The sequence below is a fragment of the Agelaius phoeniceus genome, chromosome 5 (genome assembly GCF_051311805.1).
Source record: "Agelaius phoeniceus isolate bAgePho1 chromosome 5, bAgePho1.hap1, whole genome shotgun sequence".
Taxonomy (NCBI): Eukaryota; Metazoa; Chordata; class Aves; order Passeriformes; family Icteridae; genus Agelaius; species Agelaius phoeniceus.
The window spans coordinates 3480944-3497608 of record NC_135269.1 but is presented as its reverse complement, the minus strand read 5'-3'; the positions used below and the strand labels follow the sequence as shown (position 1 = coordinate 3497608).

Here is a 16665-nt window from a genome sequence, read left to right as displayed (position 1 = left end):
GACTCCCTGTAACGAATCATGAGGACAATGCAAAAATACATAGTACATTTCTTTAATGAACTGGAAAATGTTCATCTTGTTCTATTTAGTAATGAGTTGCTGAATAGTCGTTAAATCCACTGGAGAATAGAACTAGATGGATTTTGAAGACTATCTTGAGTTTGTGGTTAATCTATTAGAATTAAAATTTCATCTTCTATTTTTATCAACAGCTGATTAGAAGTCATTCTGTTTGACCAAATTGATTAGAGGACCATATACAAGGGCAGCTGTTGTTTAATGAAAGTTTTTAATGAAACTGTACCATAGAGACTTGTAATTATAAGACTTATAAAAGCTTTGACTTACCTTATAGCAGAAAAAATGAGAAGTATTGCACTGAAGGACTTTAAGTGCTACATTTCGAAAGGGAAATTAAAAATATAATTTGGTGATGTTGAAGTTACACTTGCACTGCTCCTTGTTCTAATGTGACTATCAGATGTCCGTGGTGTCTCTCTGGAAGGGAGCAGCTCTGAAATGTGCAAGTCAATTGTCTCTCCTGTGTGCTCCATTCTCTGCAAAGCCCTATCAACTATTAATTGCCTCTTTTGCACATTGCACGTTCTGTGGAGTTAGGACCTTTCTTGCAAATTGCTGTTTCTCTCCAGAATGGGAGCTGTCACAGGAGGGTGCAATTGAACCACTGCTGGCCTGACGTGGTGCCTGCTCAGGAAGCCTACAGGGAAAACTGTGTGGTCTCAGAAACCCCAGAGTTGGTGGTGCCATTTGGTTGTGTTTAAAGCCAGAGGAACACGCCTGGCTTTGTGCTGCCTTGCCCTCAGGCTGAGCCCCAGCTGTGTGCCCATCAGCTGTGCCATCGGGGAGGCTCTCTCTGCAGTGTGCTGCAGCTCACACAACGTAGTCAAGGCAACTCCTTGCTTGGAGCCAGTGCTGAAACTTCCCTTCCCTCCTCCAGGGGATGTTGTAGAGGCATCATCATTCACATAAGAGACAAAACGGACCCCAAGCCAAATTTGAAGTGGAAGCAGATGCAGTTCCAATTGACTTAAGTGGATGATGCACTACTACATGATGTTTGAATTATCCCTCTTCTTCTCCCAATTACTTTTGATAATTAATGATCCCACAGTACACCTTTTCTAAGAAGTAGGTTCCTAGGGGTGAAGTGCGTCCTAATGAAATTAAAGAAGTTTTGTCATTGTGTTCTGTCAATGCTAGATTATGCCCTGCAAGGCACATTATTTCTTGTTAGTTTCTTAGCTTTTTGTTACACTGTGCTTCAGGATTTCTTTCAAGCCAAGGCAAAACAGCAAGAATACACAAGAATGTTACACAAGTATTAAGACAGGCAGTAGAGAATATTATTCACTAGTGAGAAAACAGGAAAAAAAAAATAAGCCAAGGCTAGCTCTTGTTCTTTAAAGAACACAGATGTTTTGACCTTGTTGCTGCATTAAATCATACTGTGGATTTAAGTATAGTAACTTGCAATGTTACAATTGCTAAATGCATAAAAGGGGAGTTTTCCCTTGGTTTACAGTGTTACACAGCTGGTTTAGTAAACACATATGAGATATCTTTCCCTTCTCTTAAAAACAGCTGCAGGAGATACAATAGCAGACTGTCAGACCTGAGACCAAGTAGATGCAAAGTTAAATGAAAAAACCTGATGCAAATAATTTCTATTCTCAAAGATCCTTGTGGAAATACTGAAGTGTTGATTTATATACACCACAGGGACATACGTGTAAAGGAATGCTTCAGAATTGCTGTGAAGCAGGAGGGCATCTTTGAGGCTGTGAACCTGTATGTTCAAAACTTGTTCTAAAACTGTTATAAAACATTTTATTTCCTTTCAGGTTCTGATTTTATAAAGACATCTACAGGAAAGGAGGTGGAAAACGCCACCTTTCCCGTTGGCATAGTCATGATGCGAGCCATTAAGGAGTACTACTGGAAAACTGGCTACAAGGTAATTCTCATTTCCTCTGTAAAAATTAACCAAAGAAATAAGAGTGTAATAGGATCGATTTGCTAATATTTGTATTTTCTTTTTTACTTTTGTGTTTCCTCCCTTGAAGAGCTGTGACTTCATTCCATAAAATCTCATGCAATCAAAGCTGTCCCTGCTGCATCTGGATTTGAATTTTTTTTTCACCATTTAGGTAGTCATGTCCATTACTAACAGGGCTGATAGTGCCTGACATGCTCCCAAAAACATCAGCAGGCTATACAAATGTAGAGCCATCGAGTCTGTCCAATGTACAGAACTGTGTTTTCTGACTTTGTCCTGGCAACCCAAAGGATACATTCTGCTCTTTCCTCCCTTGACAGAGAGGCTTTCCAAGGGGACAGGGAGGCAGATCCAGCTGTATCCCATTGCCTGGGATGGAAGGAAGGACAGGGGAAACAGGGGTTGAAAGAACATTATATTTATTGATCAGGTCACCGTCAGGTGAGGTCAGTGGAGAAAAGGGGAATGTACAGCAAAGCCAGTGATGAACTGTCTGTGCATTCATCCTTTTGCTGCAACACTGAGAAAGGAGGAGATTCCCAGGAGGGTTTAAGCCACCTCTCCCTTCCTTTTCCCATGGGCAGGTGGGGGCTGCCAGCTGGATCTGGTGCTGGTGTTCAGCAGTGGGCTTTGTCCTCACCTTCAGCACCAAGGTAGAAACCATATCTCCAGCTAAGAGCCTCCCCCCATTTCTGGCCACCCTTCCCTCCTCTCCAGCTTCTCCTTCTGTCCCTTCTGCAGGTGGTGTCAGTGTCAGCACATGGGATGAGCAGTGGGAGGGGGGCTGAGAAGGCTTCAGGGGCTGTCAGGGCCTGAGGAATGTGTGACACCAGGTTGGAGGTGTGTCCATCCACTCTCTGCAGCCATCTAGATGAGGCCAGCATGGAACCCTGGGCTGTCTCTGTAAGACCTGAAATGAGGGATGTGGGGCTCCAGGGGCTCTACAAAATCAGTTTATTGTATCCAAAATGCAGTTTATTCCATCCAAGAGTTACAGCAGTCCAGGGTGGTGGGTGACAGAGCCTGTGCCTACAGCTGTCAGCTCCAGCTGCAGGCAGGCCTGCAGACCCTTAGTTTAGGTTACAATGCATTATATACTTTTCTTTGCTGAGCATCTTAATATAGTAGGACCAACCTATACCTCAACTTTAATCTATAGCCTATCATAACTATTATAATTACCATATTCATGTTACTATTCTCCAGTCACTAAAAGTTAGGACATACAGTTTAAGCTTAAAATTGTTTTTCAGTTTTCTTGCAGTGGAAGATTCTGAGACCTTTTTTCTACTTGCAGCATCTGCTGACTTGTTTGCCTGTGCTCTCTTTCTGCTTGGTAAAAACATCTTCTTGTTTGAGGTGGGTTTATCCTTTGCTCTAAGCCAAAAAAACCCCTCCTAACTAACACACTCTTTGCCTCCTTGGTTATCCAGTAAAACTGTCTCAGCAATTCTTTTCTTCTGTATCAAAACTTGCTTCCATCTCTATTCCTTCATCAGACTCTTCATTCAGAAATCTTTCTGCCAAACATATATATCTGTGAGACTTTCTTGTTAAACTTTCATCCTTCCCAACAGTCCCCACTCCTCCTTTTCCCCTCCTGCCTCTCTCTCTGCCACACAATAATTTGAGAGCTCCAATAGTCTTGTTTTTGTGGGAGCACCATCACTGCCCCAATGTGAGGCAGATCCCTGGGGCAGACCCCCCTGGGCACCAGTGCTGGGTGCCACAAGCTGCATTAGCCCAGCTTTGTCCCCATAATTGGATATAAATGTTGAATTCACCTTTTGCTTTCAAAGGAGGCATTCAAGGTATGAAATGTGTTATTAAGAGTAAGTGCTTCTGTCCGTGTGCATGTGTGTGCCAGTGAATTAGATGTAAACTGACTTCATGTACTTTTATTAACTGAAGACAATATTATCAGTGACAAGAAATTTCTAAATGGTTTCTTTAACAAACTAATTTTGCTGCTGTAGGGATGCTTTCTAGCAAGGCGTTGCCTGGGAAAAGCAGGTTAATACAGAAATTAAACTTCTTCAAGGAAAGGAACAAGTTGCAGAGTAACATTTATTGACTGATAAGCTGTGGTGGTGATATGAAAAGTGTGCAATATAATGGGAAATAATCTTTTCCTGTCATTATTGAAGGACATACATAAATTGGTTTTTCTGTTGGGAAAACCCCCAATCCAGAAAAACTTATTACTTTTAATAATGTAAGGTGAAGAGAAAATTCTTGAGGAGATGAACTTATTAAGCAAAATAATGAAATACTGTGAAACAGCAGGAAAGTGGTAGCTGGACTTTGTACTGCTCTTGAATTAAATTCCAACCCCCCCTTCCTTTTTACGTTTTTATGGCAGTCAGATGTGCTGTTTGGAAAGCTGGTAAATGGAGGAGAGGACAGGCTTGTCTTTGTCAGCTTTTTTGCAAAGAAAAGAGCTTTCAGAATCTGCTGAAAGGGGAAGGAGTTCTGAATGATGGTTTTAATTCTCTTATTAACTCTGTTTCACTTGTTTTTGCCACAGATTATCTCAAAGAGTCGTCGTATTTCTAGGAAGAAGTCTAAATTCAAATTTCATTAGAATTTCTCTTCCTGAGGGAAAGCACATTCCAGCTGGTTTTGTTTATTATCTAGAAGATGCTTTTCCAGTTGCTGGGCTTTAAATTCTTTTTGGAAGTCTAACATTAACAGATGTATGCATACACTCACACATCTATTTGTCCATCCACAAAACCACAGTTTTCATGGCTTGGATTTATCAAGCTTTTCCTGCTTTTGTTCCTTTTAATCTTATTGGAAATATGCCATTATCACAATGCTCCGGCATGAGAGAAGGATTTATTCTGTGTTTGTTGGTCCTGAAATCACTATATAAAAAAGATACTTTCTGATTCCACTATTATGTCCATAAGGCACAAAGAAATCCTCAGTGCAGTGAGGTTTTGGGAGCTTGAATACAAAAACAAAATGATAATTATTGCAGAACGTAAAGGCAGAAGGAAACAGAGGAAGAATCAGTGTTGTTCAGATTTACCTCTTTTTTTATACAGGAAGAATTTTTCATGATTCCCCTTGCTTTTCAAGAGTTTAGGTAGCTGCTACAGGCCAACATTTTGGCATTTTTGGTGAGGGATTTGATATCTGAGTGTCACAAGCTCTGTCTTGTTTTTAAATGGCACATAACCAAAGGACTGGCATTAGGGGTGTATGCCAAGTGCACAGCAGGTCCATCATGGGATTCCAGACATGCTTTACCTCAAAGATAAGTTTTACTTGGGGTTTGTGCCTTTGCAAATATAGCAGTTCACCTTCAGGTATGACCCACATCCCACACAGAGGGACTGAAAGTACATCCAGCCTGTGGTGGGGGACAGACCTTTAAATTTTTGATAAAGATAGACATAATTTAACTCCCATTTGGAAAATTTTAGTGAAAATCAAACCTCTGATAGGTTTGAATGCACAGCCAAATCATGTGTAACTGTGCTGCACAGGCTTTTTATAACACACAGCCAGTTCTCACTGCTGCCCACGAGTCAGCCACGCCACATGCAGCATCTTTAGAGTTGTGTTATTGTTGTATATTTATTGTTCTGTGTTTGGAATTAGATTGGCAGTAGGTGATGGTGAGATGTGCACTATGTGATTATGCAGATATCCCAGTCCTGCCTAAATCCCTTGTACTATAGGCAATCTACTCCCATTAGACCTCAAGCCCAGCTCCTGAGGAAGTGCACAGAGGTCAAAAGTATTGCTCCCTCAGTCTTGCTGGACAACTAAGAAAGCAAATGTTAAGTCAAGTTGGAAAGAGATTTGATGATTTAGAGCAAAGGATAAGCTGACCACAAACAAAAGATGTCTTTACCAAGCAGAAAGATTCCACAGGCAAATAAGACATGCCAATGTGGCGAGTAGAAAAAAGGTCTAAGAATTTTCCACTGCAAGAAAACTGAAAAACAACTTTAAGCTTAAACTGTAACATACAAACTCATGTGATTGGATAGTATTAGCAATAAGATGGTAATGATTGTAGTTATCATAGCTATAGGTAAAAGTAAAGGTATAGATTGGTTCTTGATGCTCAGCAAAGAAAAGTATATAATCCATTGTAACCAGAATTAGAGGGTTTCAGGCCTGCCTGCAGCTGGAGCTGACAGCTGCAGGCACAGGCTCTGTCACCCATGACCCTGGACTGCTGTAACGTCTTGGATACAATAAACTGCATTTTGAAGAGCCACCTGAAGTCCTTCATCTCCCTCCAGGCTCTTACTCAGGTCCTTCCCATGTAGAGCTGTTACATCACAGGCACTTTGAGAACTGGAACTCTACAAACATTGATTGCTCTTCTAGGGTTGCTGATGGATGAAAATGTGTGTTGAACTTTTCTTTTTTTTCTCTGCTCTCTCTCTCTCTCTAAAGGTCGGATTTAAACCTGCAGGGGGCATTAGGACAGCCAAGGAAGCTATTACCTGGCTGATGCTGGTGAAGGAGGAGCTGGGAGTGGAGTGGCTGACCCCAGAGCTCTTCCGCCTGGGTGCCAGTAGTTTACTGGGAGACATTGAGCGGCAGGTTGGTTGTTGGCAGCTTCACAACTCCTGAAGAACAAAAGTATTCTTTCTAAAAGTGCTGGCTTACTGCTTCTGCAGAAATGGAACATCCCTCTAATTCATTATTAATGACAGGTTCACTTCCAGCTCAGTGTTTATTCAAGTTGGAGCTGTCCTTACAGACATCTTGGGCTCTGGTGTTGGGGCAGTGACCATGGTCTAGGCCACGTTGGCAGTGTAAAATTTTACAAAATTTGGGCAAAAAGGGCTCGGTTTGGGCATGTACAGAGTCTTTTCAAATGCATGGCTATTGATGCTGGGAGCCCCCTATACTGGGAATAATGTGCTCTGACTCCATAATTCAGAAAGCTGAACAATTGCTTTATTAAAACTGTACTATATTACACTAATACTATACTAAATTACATACTAAAGAGAAACTATACTATACTAAAGAAAAACCTGTGACTGAGACAGTCAGGATACAGCTTTGAGTGATTGGCTACTCACTCAAAACAACTTTCACCTGTGTCCAATTAACCAAATCACTTTGGGTAAATGATCTCTGCACATTCTACATGTGCAAAACAACAGGAGCACTGAATAGAGATGAGAATTGTTTTCTCTTCTTCTCTCTGTGCTTCTCACTGCCTTCCCAGGAAAAATCCTGGGAGAGAGAGAATTGTGTCTCTCTCTCAGTCCAGAGAGTGTGAATGCCACACGTGGCAGTGTTCTGCTCTTCACTCCCAGCTGTGACTGAGCCTCACAGACCCCTTGTGTCACTGTGCCACAACTCCTCACGGTGTGTTTCCATCCTGTGGAGAAAGTCACATCTCATCCAATGGATGGGTGCTGTTGACAGAGAATTTTTTACATGTTGGCTGTTTCCTGGGGAAGAAGTTCCCAGTGGGAAGAAAGATTCTGACCTATGTATCCATGACCTGCATCAGTGGCACAGGGTAGCAGCCCCAAAGGATGCCCCAGGGAAGTGTAGTGTCATTGGAACTACCAAAACATGAAGGCTTTTGGTCCTGACTTTCATGTCCATTAAGCCCAGGAGAGAAGGTGATATTACCTTTTACCAAGAAAAATATCTGAGAGTCATTATCCTGTTGCTGCTGCTGGGAAAACATGAGGTATAGGGGCTTTGGGGGACGACAAAACCACCAGTCTTTTCCCTTTCCTCACATTTCCTAGCAATTGAAATACTGACATGTTTTAAGAAATGTTCTAAGAACAGCTTAGAGATGTCAGATTAATATTCATGACTGCTGAAAACCTCTGGCTCACTCCTGCAATGATAATAATATTGTCTTGCTCCCTCTGCCTCACTCTTGACCTAAAATTATGTCCCTGGTTATGACAGAGCAGCATGAGCTTTCTCTTTGCCACTGCCATCACTGCTGGGTGTTAGAACACAGCCAGTGATTGTGTTGCACCATTTGTTCTGATTCCTTAAGGGTTTTATCTTTTATCTGCCAGGGATTGCACAAATGCCCCAGCCATGACCAAAGCTCTTGCTGTTCTATGCTGTCTGAAAACATGGAAGATAAAATGTCCCGGTCATTATATTCAATAAAACAAACATACTGAAAGAGTCAAAACCAGGTGCCAGAAGAAAGCATTGGCTTCTACCTGGCTCTTTTTAAAATCTTAGTTAAAAGCAGCAAGAGTCTTTGCTTTTTGCTTTTTCTTTCCAAACACAGCAGCAAGAACCCTTAGTTCATATTCTACAAACAAAAATATATTAAGGGGTATTACATCATATTTTATGCACACACACAAACAAATATCTATCATCCTCATCTGGCATGCCTTTAATTTGTTACTTCCTTGACACTTGCAGCTTTATAGTAATATATAATTCCATCATAAATTTTCTTTTTTCCTTGCAGATTTTCTATCATGTGACTGGCTCTTATCCACTTCAGCATGAACTGGCAATGGCTTAGACACAAAACCAACTCAGGATTACTTTTACAAAAGAGGACTTTAAGCAAACAGCATTCAGAAGTCTTCTGACAACCAAGTGCATATGATAGAATTAAAGGCCTAATTCTCCCTTCTTCATAGTTCATGGTATTTAAAAAATATGCTCAAGTCTGCTGGTTGTACTTGATCCAAAAGCAGAAAAAAGTGGCATTTCTGAAATAGTTAAATAGTTAATACATACAGATTTGCAAAGTTAATCTTGCAAAGTTCCTCAGACCAGCCTGAAAAGCTTATTAATGGCAACACTGAAATACTATGAAAAAGATTTAGGTGGCCTGGTAACACTTTGCATTCTCAGAATATGAAATATGTATGGAATGTTTCAGATTGCTAATTAAGAGCTACTGATCTTGGAATAGATTTCCATTCACCTCAGACAAAATCTTCTGGCACAGATGTGTTGCACTATTAATTCTTCTGTTGATTCAGTCTCAGGCATTGTAAGGGGAAAGAAGAATGAAACTTGGCTATTATTTCTCTTTTATCAAATGTCTTCTGTACAAAAAAAAAAAAAAAGGCAACCAGACCTCTTTTTTATTTTTTCTATTTTCCCCCCCAAACTTGGGCACAGACATCCATATTTAGACCCTTGAATAAAAGTGGCTTGATTTCTAGAACAGCTGAGTATCCACAGTTGCTCCTGAAGTTAATGGGAGCTCTGGGTGATCAGAACAACTGAAAATCAAGCAGTCTCTATATAGGTGCCTAACTATGCATTCAGGGGCCTATTTTTAGGCATTTCACTCTTAAAATTTTAGTCTAACTTGCTTAGAAGCTCCAATTCCTGTCTCCTGTCATTTTAAAACACATTCATGCAAATCTTTCCATTTTAATGTAGGGGGGTTGACTGTCAGTTTGCAGGTGTCACTGCTAGGCTGGCTGAACTTCAACTTTGCCATTCCAAAAGAAATACATGAATTTAAAAGATGATCTGAATTGTGTCCTGTATGGCATTTAATGCTTTAATGTAAAAAAAAAAGTGCTTTTTTCAGAGCACATTAAGAACAATACCCAAATCAACAACATCTTTTGAATATCAGACTGGAGCTGGTAGATTCATTTTATCAGAACTGCATTCTGCTCACTAACCAGAGTTGTACTAAAAACTTAATTATCTTATCATCATGACTAGTCTCACTGACTTAAGTAGGTCTCATCATGGAAGTGAGAGGAGGAGGAGGAGGATTTTGCTGTAAATCAAGCTACAAGGTGCATTTATTACAAAGAGATTTATTATAAAGATAATAACTCTGTTATTTATCTGGCTGTACCACCTGAACCACTAGAGTGCTACAAAAAACCTTGGACAGATAGGAAAGCTGATTAGGGGGAAAAAAATCAAGAAAAACAACATATACAGAAAGCAAAATCCTATATGAAGTGCTCAAGATTAAAAATGGGCCTTAATTTCTCAGGAAATAGTTCATCCAAGGCTTTCAGTCTTTTTCTGCTTTAGGTCTCAACAGAGAAAGTGAGGCTGAGCTGTGACTCTGTTTTCATGTTGGTTTTCCTGAAAATAGCCCACTTTTACCATGAGTTTTCCTTCTGATTTCATTGCCAATTTCATCAAGGAAAAATCCAAGTGCCTGTCTGCACATGGAGGGGAAAATTCTGCTGTGAGCTTTCAGAAATACAGAGCCTGTTACAAGAAGTCAGCTCCCACCAGGCTTTTGCCAGTCTGACCCTCTGCTGTGCCCTCCCAGCCACCACACACTGGATTTTGCTGCTGTTTTGCTGCTCTATAAATGTTATTAAATGTTATAAATGTCCATACTTTCATAGTGGGAAGTAAGGCCACTTGCAAACCACACTTTTTATGTTGTCACTTGTCTTTAGGACAATTAGGGAGACGATAAAAACTAATTTTTTGGAGATGCTTTAGTTTGCAGGTAGAAGACTCTGTGTAGTGCCTTAAAATGAATGGAGGTCCAACTTTGCCACCTCACTGTGTGAGGTGTGTCTCTGAGAGCAGCCTCACTGTCTCCATGGAGCTGTGCTGATGAAAGAAGTTGCCAGCAGAAATTCTGTCAGCAGTTTTGGTGTGCACGTGGGCTGCTGCTGGTGACTCCAGGGGTGACAGCTCTGTTTGCAGAGGGAGAGGTTCCTGAAGAGTTGAGGATAGCCACTTCTCTTCTCCATGAACATTAAAACACACCTATGTGAAATACTGTGCAACTCCAAACTTCTCTGTTTTCACAGAAGCTGGACTGGAATGTAGTTTGTACATTTTTTCTGTTGAAACTTTTTGTCAAAAAAGAAAAAAAGCAACAGATTCTGTAAACACATCCAAATAAAGATGATTCTGGTTTGGAGGTTGTTCTTTTTTGAGGAATGAGCAGAAGGCTCAGTGTTTCAGAGCAATTGCTTGTTTTTGTTTAACTCCATGGTGATTGAAGTTATATTCACATTATCTGTGGGCCACCAACACGACCCAGAGTCTTGTCTCTCACCCCTCCTGCAGAAGCTGCTGGTACCAGCCAACAATTACCCTGCTGGCAGCCCTGGGGGGTGTCAGGGGTTGAACCTGGGCCAGGGATGCCACCAGGAGCAGCAAGGGACCAGGTTTATCCAAGGGGCCCCTCCAGGGGGCTGCTGCCACCTGAGCAGGGGTGGGATCCATCCTGGGGTGAGGCTGGGCTGGAGACCAGCTGAGCTGAGCTCAGTGGGGCTGCTGGGCAGGGCCAGGAGCATTCCTGGGCTTGTGCCAGCACTGAGAGAGCCAAGGACAGGGACTCCCTTAATTTCTGAGCTGAGGTTGGAGGTGGCAGGACCTTCATTGCCGCCCCCAAGGAGCTGGGGGTGCTCACAGTGTGGGCTCCTAGGCTTGCTGCCCTTCACCCCAACCCTTCACTGCCCTTTTTTCCATCTGTCCCAACTTTTCCCTGCTGTTCTTCAGCTGTGGCCTTCAGCTGAAGTTTGTGGAGCCTGCAGGCAGCACCTGAACTCCTGGGAAGTGTGGAGGGGGTGGTGCTCCATCACTGCACAGAGTTTGGGAAAAGTTCACATTTAGTTCTGTGCTTCAGGCCATTAGAAAAGGAACAGGCAATTATGCACTCATGTCTAAATATATTTCAGAGTGTAACATATGTTTTCTGCAAGTCAGTCTTGTATACTAATTTATTATTTTTATAACACTTATTCATTTAGGATTTTAAATAGCTTCATTTTGTAGACCACATTACTTTGTGAAGAAGAGAATAAATTCAAGAAGAAAGTAAAGTAGAAGCTGCAAATCTAGAATATTCTGCATCACCTTATTTACTAGAAGAGGGAATTGTGTGAGAGGGTAAGCTTTTTTCCTGGTTTGTAGGAAACAAAGATATTAAATAGTAATTATATGTGAAGTGCACATATCAGCTGGGGCAAGTAATACTTTGATATCTTTATTTCATCAGTCATATAGTTCATTCTTTCATTTCCTTTGTGAAGCAGGGAACATACATTATATACCATAGCACATGCCACTGAGACAGAAAAAACTGATCTACTTTTAATTTTATTTTGCTCACTTGGAACTTTGGCTCCTTGCCTCTCTTGGGGAGAAAAAAAGCCCCACGAACAACAACAGCAAGTTTTATTCAAATCTTGGTGAGCTTTTGCTGAAATCACAGCTGGATGATATATATTGTGTGGGGTAGGAGCAAAAGGAGGGAACTGCTTTTATTTAGATGCAACCTGTCCAGAAGAGAAAGAAAATTGTCCTTCTGGTCAGTAACAGGGAGAAGAATGTTCTTATTATGTAAAGACACCTTTGGTAAAATTACTGATTGCCTGTTACTATTAAACTCACAGAAAGTCAGAACCATGCTAAATTAAGAGGTGAAAAGGCTTAGAAAGAAGCACCAAGAACATTTGCAGTCCCTGCACTCCCTAAAAGCAGGAGTAAGTGGGTGATGGGTGCAGAAAAATACAGCAAAGCTTTCCTGAGGCATAAAAGTTTCAGATCTCTGAGATCACAGGGAGTGTTTGAAAACACTGAATTGAGGAAGCATAAATTTAAAATTGCTTCTTTAGCTGAGATGAAAACAAAGGGCTTCCTAAACAATGTTAACAAACTGAGGAAGCCATACTGGAAATGACTACACTTGTTTTTTCAAGCCCTGCTTTCTGTGTGGAAGGAGAAGAGGAATCACAGACATCACAGAATGGGTTGGGTTGGAAGGGAGCACAGCTGGCCCAAGCTCCCATCTCCAGCAGGGCCATCCCAGAGCACACAGCACAGGATTGTGTCTGGAATATACCCAGTGAGGAGACTCCAATGTTCTCTAGGCCATCTGGTCCATGCTTGGTCACTGCACATGAAAGTTCTTCCTTGTGTCCATGCAGAAAGTTCCTTGTGTCCATGCAGAACTTCCAGAGCATCAGTTTCTGCCTGTTGCCTCTTGTCCTCTTGCTGGGCACACCTGGTCCATCCTCTGACACTCTCCCTTCAGATATTAAAGACATTGGAGAGGCCTCCTCTCAGTCACCTCTTCCTCAGCTGAACAGGCCCTTTGCAGGCTCAGCTGGTGCAATACACCACAGTAACCACACCCTAAGATAAATGATGATCTGCCCAGAAAGATGAGGGAAAGCTTCATAAACTGTTTTTCTATTTCAGTAATAGCATGAGCTCTGCTTTTATTCAAAGTTTTAAAGGAGTCCTGACCTCTTTACTAATTAACAAGACAAGCAAACGAACAAAGCAGCCAACCAGTTCCCCCCCTATGCCTGGGCCAAGGCTGTTTTTGGTAATCCCATGGGTTAGGGGGCCCTGCCACTGTCCCAAACTGGGGAGCAAGTGGGCTGGTGGAGGAGCTGGGTGGGTGAGCTGCACCTCTGAGCCTGCCAGCCCCTGCTCTCACTGCCTGAGAGGCTGCCCTGGGGCTGCAAAGTGCTAAAACTCTCTGTAGATTACTGATCCACTGAGAACTCTTCTTTTTTTCCACCCTAAAGCTCAGACCTGAGCAACCAGCTCCTTAGGAGGAGGTGAGGAAGGCGTGTGCTCCGTGATTTAATTTAATTACACGTAAGATGATTAAGGATGTTATCTCCATTTCCAGGGGAAATGAAACATTCAGCCAGCATCATGTCAGAAGGCTGGCACGTCTCAGTGCTGGCTGCTTTCTGCTGCCTTCTGCAGAGTCTGGGGCTTTCTTCAAAGCACAGGCTGACCCAGAGAGTGATTTCTTGGTGGAACTTCTTTAAAGGCATGAATTGAAACAGAGCTAAGAACGACTATCAGGGCTCTGAACAAGAAGGGCTGTCACAGACATATTTTCTGAAAAATCCTTTCGTTAAGATCTTTTCTCCTGAGAAGCTGGGAAACTTCAGCTTCTCCATGTTTTACTGCTTTGGAATGTAATTTAGAGAATTGTTTACCCAGCATGTGAAATTGTTTTTGCTTGATGGCCAATGACAGCCACCTGTGTCGAGGCTGTGAGCAGTCACAAGATTTTATTATTCATTCCATTCCTTTCTATTCCTTTCAAACCTTCTGATGAAATCCTTTCTTCTGTTCTTTTAGTATTGTTTTAATATACCATTTTCTTTTAACATAATATATATCATAAAATAATAAATTAACCTTCTGAAACATGGAGTCGAGATTCTCATCTCTTCCCTCGTCCTAAGACCCCTACAAGCACCACCACAAAGGGCTTTGTGTTTCTGCTCAGCACATGTCTGTCCAATTCCAAAAAAACCCCATGGATGCCTCCACCCCGTGTGATAGCAGCTGTAACGAGGCCTCTGGGATGGCAGGGATGGGAAGATGCAGATAAAGGAAGAACAGAGGGGTATAAAGAAAAGTTGTGAGAAGTAAGGGAGGTCATTGCCGCTGCTGTTATTGCTTCACTGAAGAGTAATCTTTTGTGATCTCTTTGGAACGGGAGGTAAATAATAAAACACAAGGGAGGGAAAAAAATTAAAATAAATGCAGCCTGTGAGTGCATGTTAAAACAGATGTCAGATTAAAAATAACTGAAAAAGAAATTCTACTGTAGGGGAAAAGCTGCTTTTTCCTTCAACATTTTATATTCCACCTTCATTAGGCAGAAAGTGAAAGAGCTGTAAAGGAAAAGGGGAACTTTTGTTGTTTCCCTCTGAATGTTAAGAAAAGCCTAATGCAGGCACAGAGGGGAGGCTCTGTGCTTCATGGTGCTGGAGCAATTCTCAGGCTGAAGCCCAGAAGCTGCAAGGATGTTAAATAGATGCTGTGTGTGCCGAGCCCTGGGACTTGGAGCTTTAAACCTGCAGTGCTGCACATCCAGGTGGTTTCATCCTCTCCATCCTCCCTCCCTTAGTCCCTTCAGGGTTGACAAGCCCTCTAATGCTGCAAAGAAATAAACCCTGCAATCTGGTAGGATCACATCATCCGGTAATGTCCCTCTAACTATAGATCCAGGCACCAGGGACTGACTTCTAGTTTCTTCAGCACTTTTAAATGGGTTATTTCAGTGTTTGGTGACAGCAGAGTGGGGAACATCTTCACAGACACTTATTTTTTTCCCTACATGGCAGCCCAGACTGCACCCATCCTTGAAGATAGGAAATACTCCCAAAATGCCTGTGCCAGTCTGTAAATCAGTGTCACCTCAGGTCCCTTCTGCTAAATGTGCTTCAGAATGGCCCCCAAAAACTCCTGATCTGAAAAACTACTCTGCATCTGTTTAAAGCTCAAGGAGCTTTAAATAAATAGGTGAAGACATGCTGAGGGTGGACAGGAAGCCACTACATTTCTTGGAGAGCTGGCATGGGTTGCTTGGCTTGTTCAGGTCAGCTAATGAAATGGGAACAATCTTTACATGGTTTCCTTTTTTATTTCTGAGTGTGGAATGCAGGCTTAAGTGAAAAAGGCACAGCTCTGTGACTAATGCCTCAGCTTCCAGGAAGAGTCAGAAATGACAGATATCTTTGCTGCTCTTACAGGGTGGATGTCCAACATACTCAAACAACTTGGTGGCATCCAGTGCGAGTATATTCCTACAGTGATTGAGAAAAATATCTTTGCTTTTGTCTACCATTACCCTGAGAAAATTCCCACAACTGCTATTACTTTGAAACACTTAAGATTAGGAGGTGAGGAGGAGGCAGCTGAGGCAGAAGGAAAAGGTTTCCCCAGTGGAATGAAGGCAAAGCTCTTTCGTAATTTCTGAAACATTTCTTAAGCTTGCCCTGACAATGCCAGGTAAGATCCCGGTGCACAATCCCTCAGAAGTGCTGCTGATGAGCAGGAGGATCTTGGCATTGTGCTGGCTTAGATTTGCCAGAGAGGAAGGAGCAGATGTGGCCCCAAGCAGCTCCACCCTGCCAGTCAGGGCTGAAGGGGGGTGTTAGCAACACAGAGCTGTTTCAGTGTGTGTGCTGGACTGCAGGCAAATGACACACAGCATTTTCAGAGAGGGTGGACAGGTATTCATGGCCACTCACTGGATCACCTCTACCCACAGGCTGTCCTTGGAGACACAGCAGGGACGGCCCCAGCAGCAATGACCTCCCCATCAAAGCTGTGCAGGCAGAGGCTTCAAGGAGTCTCTCCTATACTCTTCCCTCTGATCTAATTTAATTCATTTCCCACCCCTGCTTCTCTAAAAAAATAAATCCTCTTGACCTTCTGCTCTGAATAAACAAATAAATGCATAAATAAAAGTTACTTTGCAGAGAAGTATCTATCCACTCCTCATTGAGCATGTGTTCCCTGAGCTGCCTCCTCCAGTGGAAATTTCTTTGTTTAGTGTTAATTCCATTTAATTTTGCTGATGGTGGCTGCCATTGTCTCCATTAGAGGGCCTCAGAGCAGTGTGTTACAGTGTTTTAGGATGGGATTTAAACCTCTATATGTACTTTGGGCCTAATTTCCTGCTGTATAGCTCTCCTGAACTCAATGGGGTGTAAAACTGGTGCAACACACGGAGAGAGCAGGAAAAAAAAGTGCTGTGCCTAAGAATACATCAGTGCTTTGGGTTTTGCTGACGAGATTAAGAAATGCTGAGGTGCTAAGAGAGAATTTTAAATACACGTGTGACAGGTGAGGCAGATGAGTTAGTTAATTGCTGCTTGTGTGTTTGAACACAGAGTAATTGGTCAATAGGGTATGTTTCCAGAGAACAGGAGTGAAGTGCATGA

General features: G+C 42.2%; 1 protein-coding gene across 1 annotated transcript in view; it reads left to right on the top strand.

The window, feature by feature from the left end:
* DERA (deoxyribose-phosphate aldolase) overlaps positions 1 to 10871 on the top strand; it is a 49655-nt gene extending 38784 nt beyond the window's left edge. The window contains exons 7-9 of the mRNA XM_077178131.1: positions 1863 to 1975; positions 6440 to 6589; positions 8463 to 10871. Of these exons, the coding sequence (XP_077034246.1) occupies positions 1863 to 1975; positions 6440 to 6589; positions 8463 to 8519 (320 nt within the window). The 3' untranslated portion in view covers positions 8520 to 10871. The remainder of the gene's footprint in view (positions 1 to 1862; positions 1976 to 6439; positions 6590 to 8462) is intronic.
* Positions 10872 to 16665: the final 5794 nt, after the last annotated feature.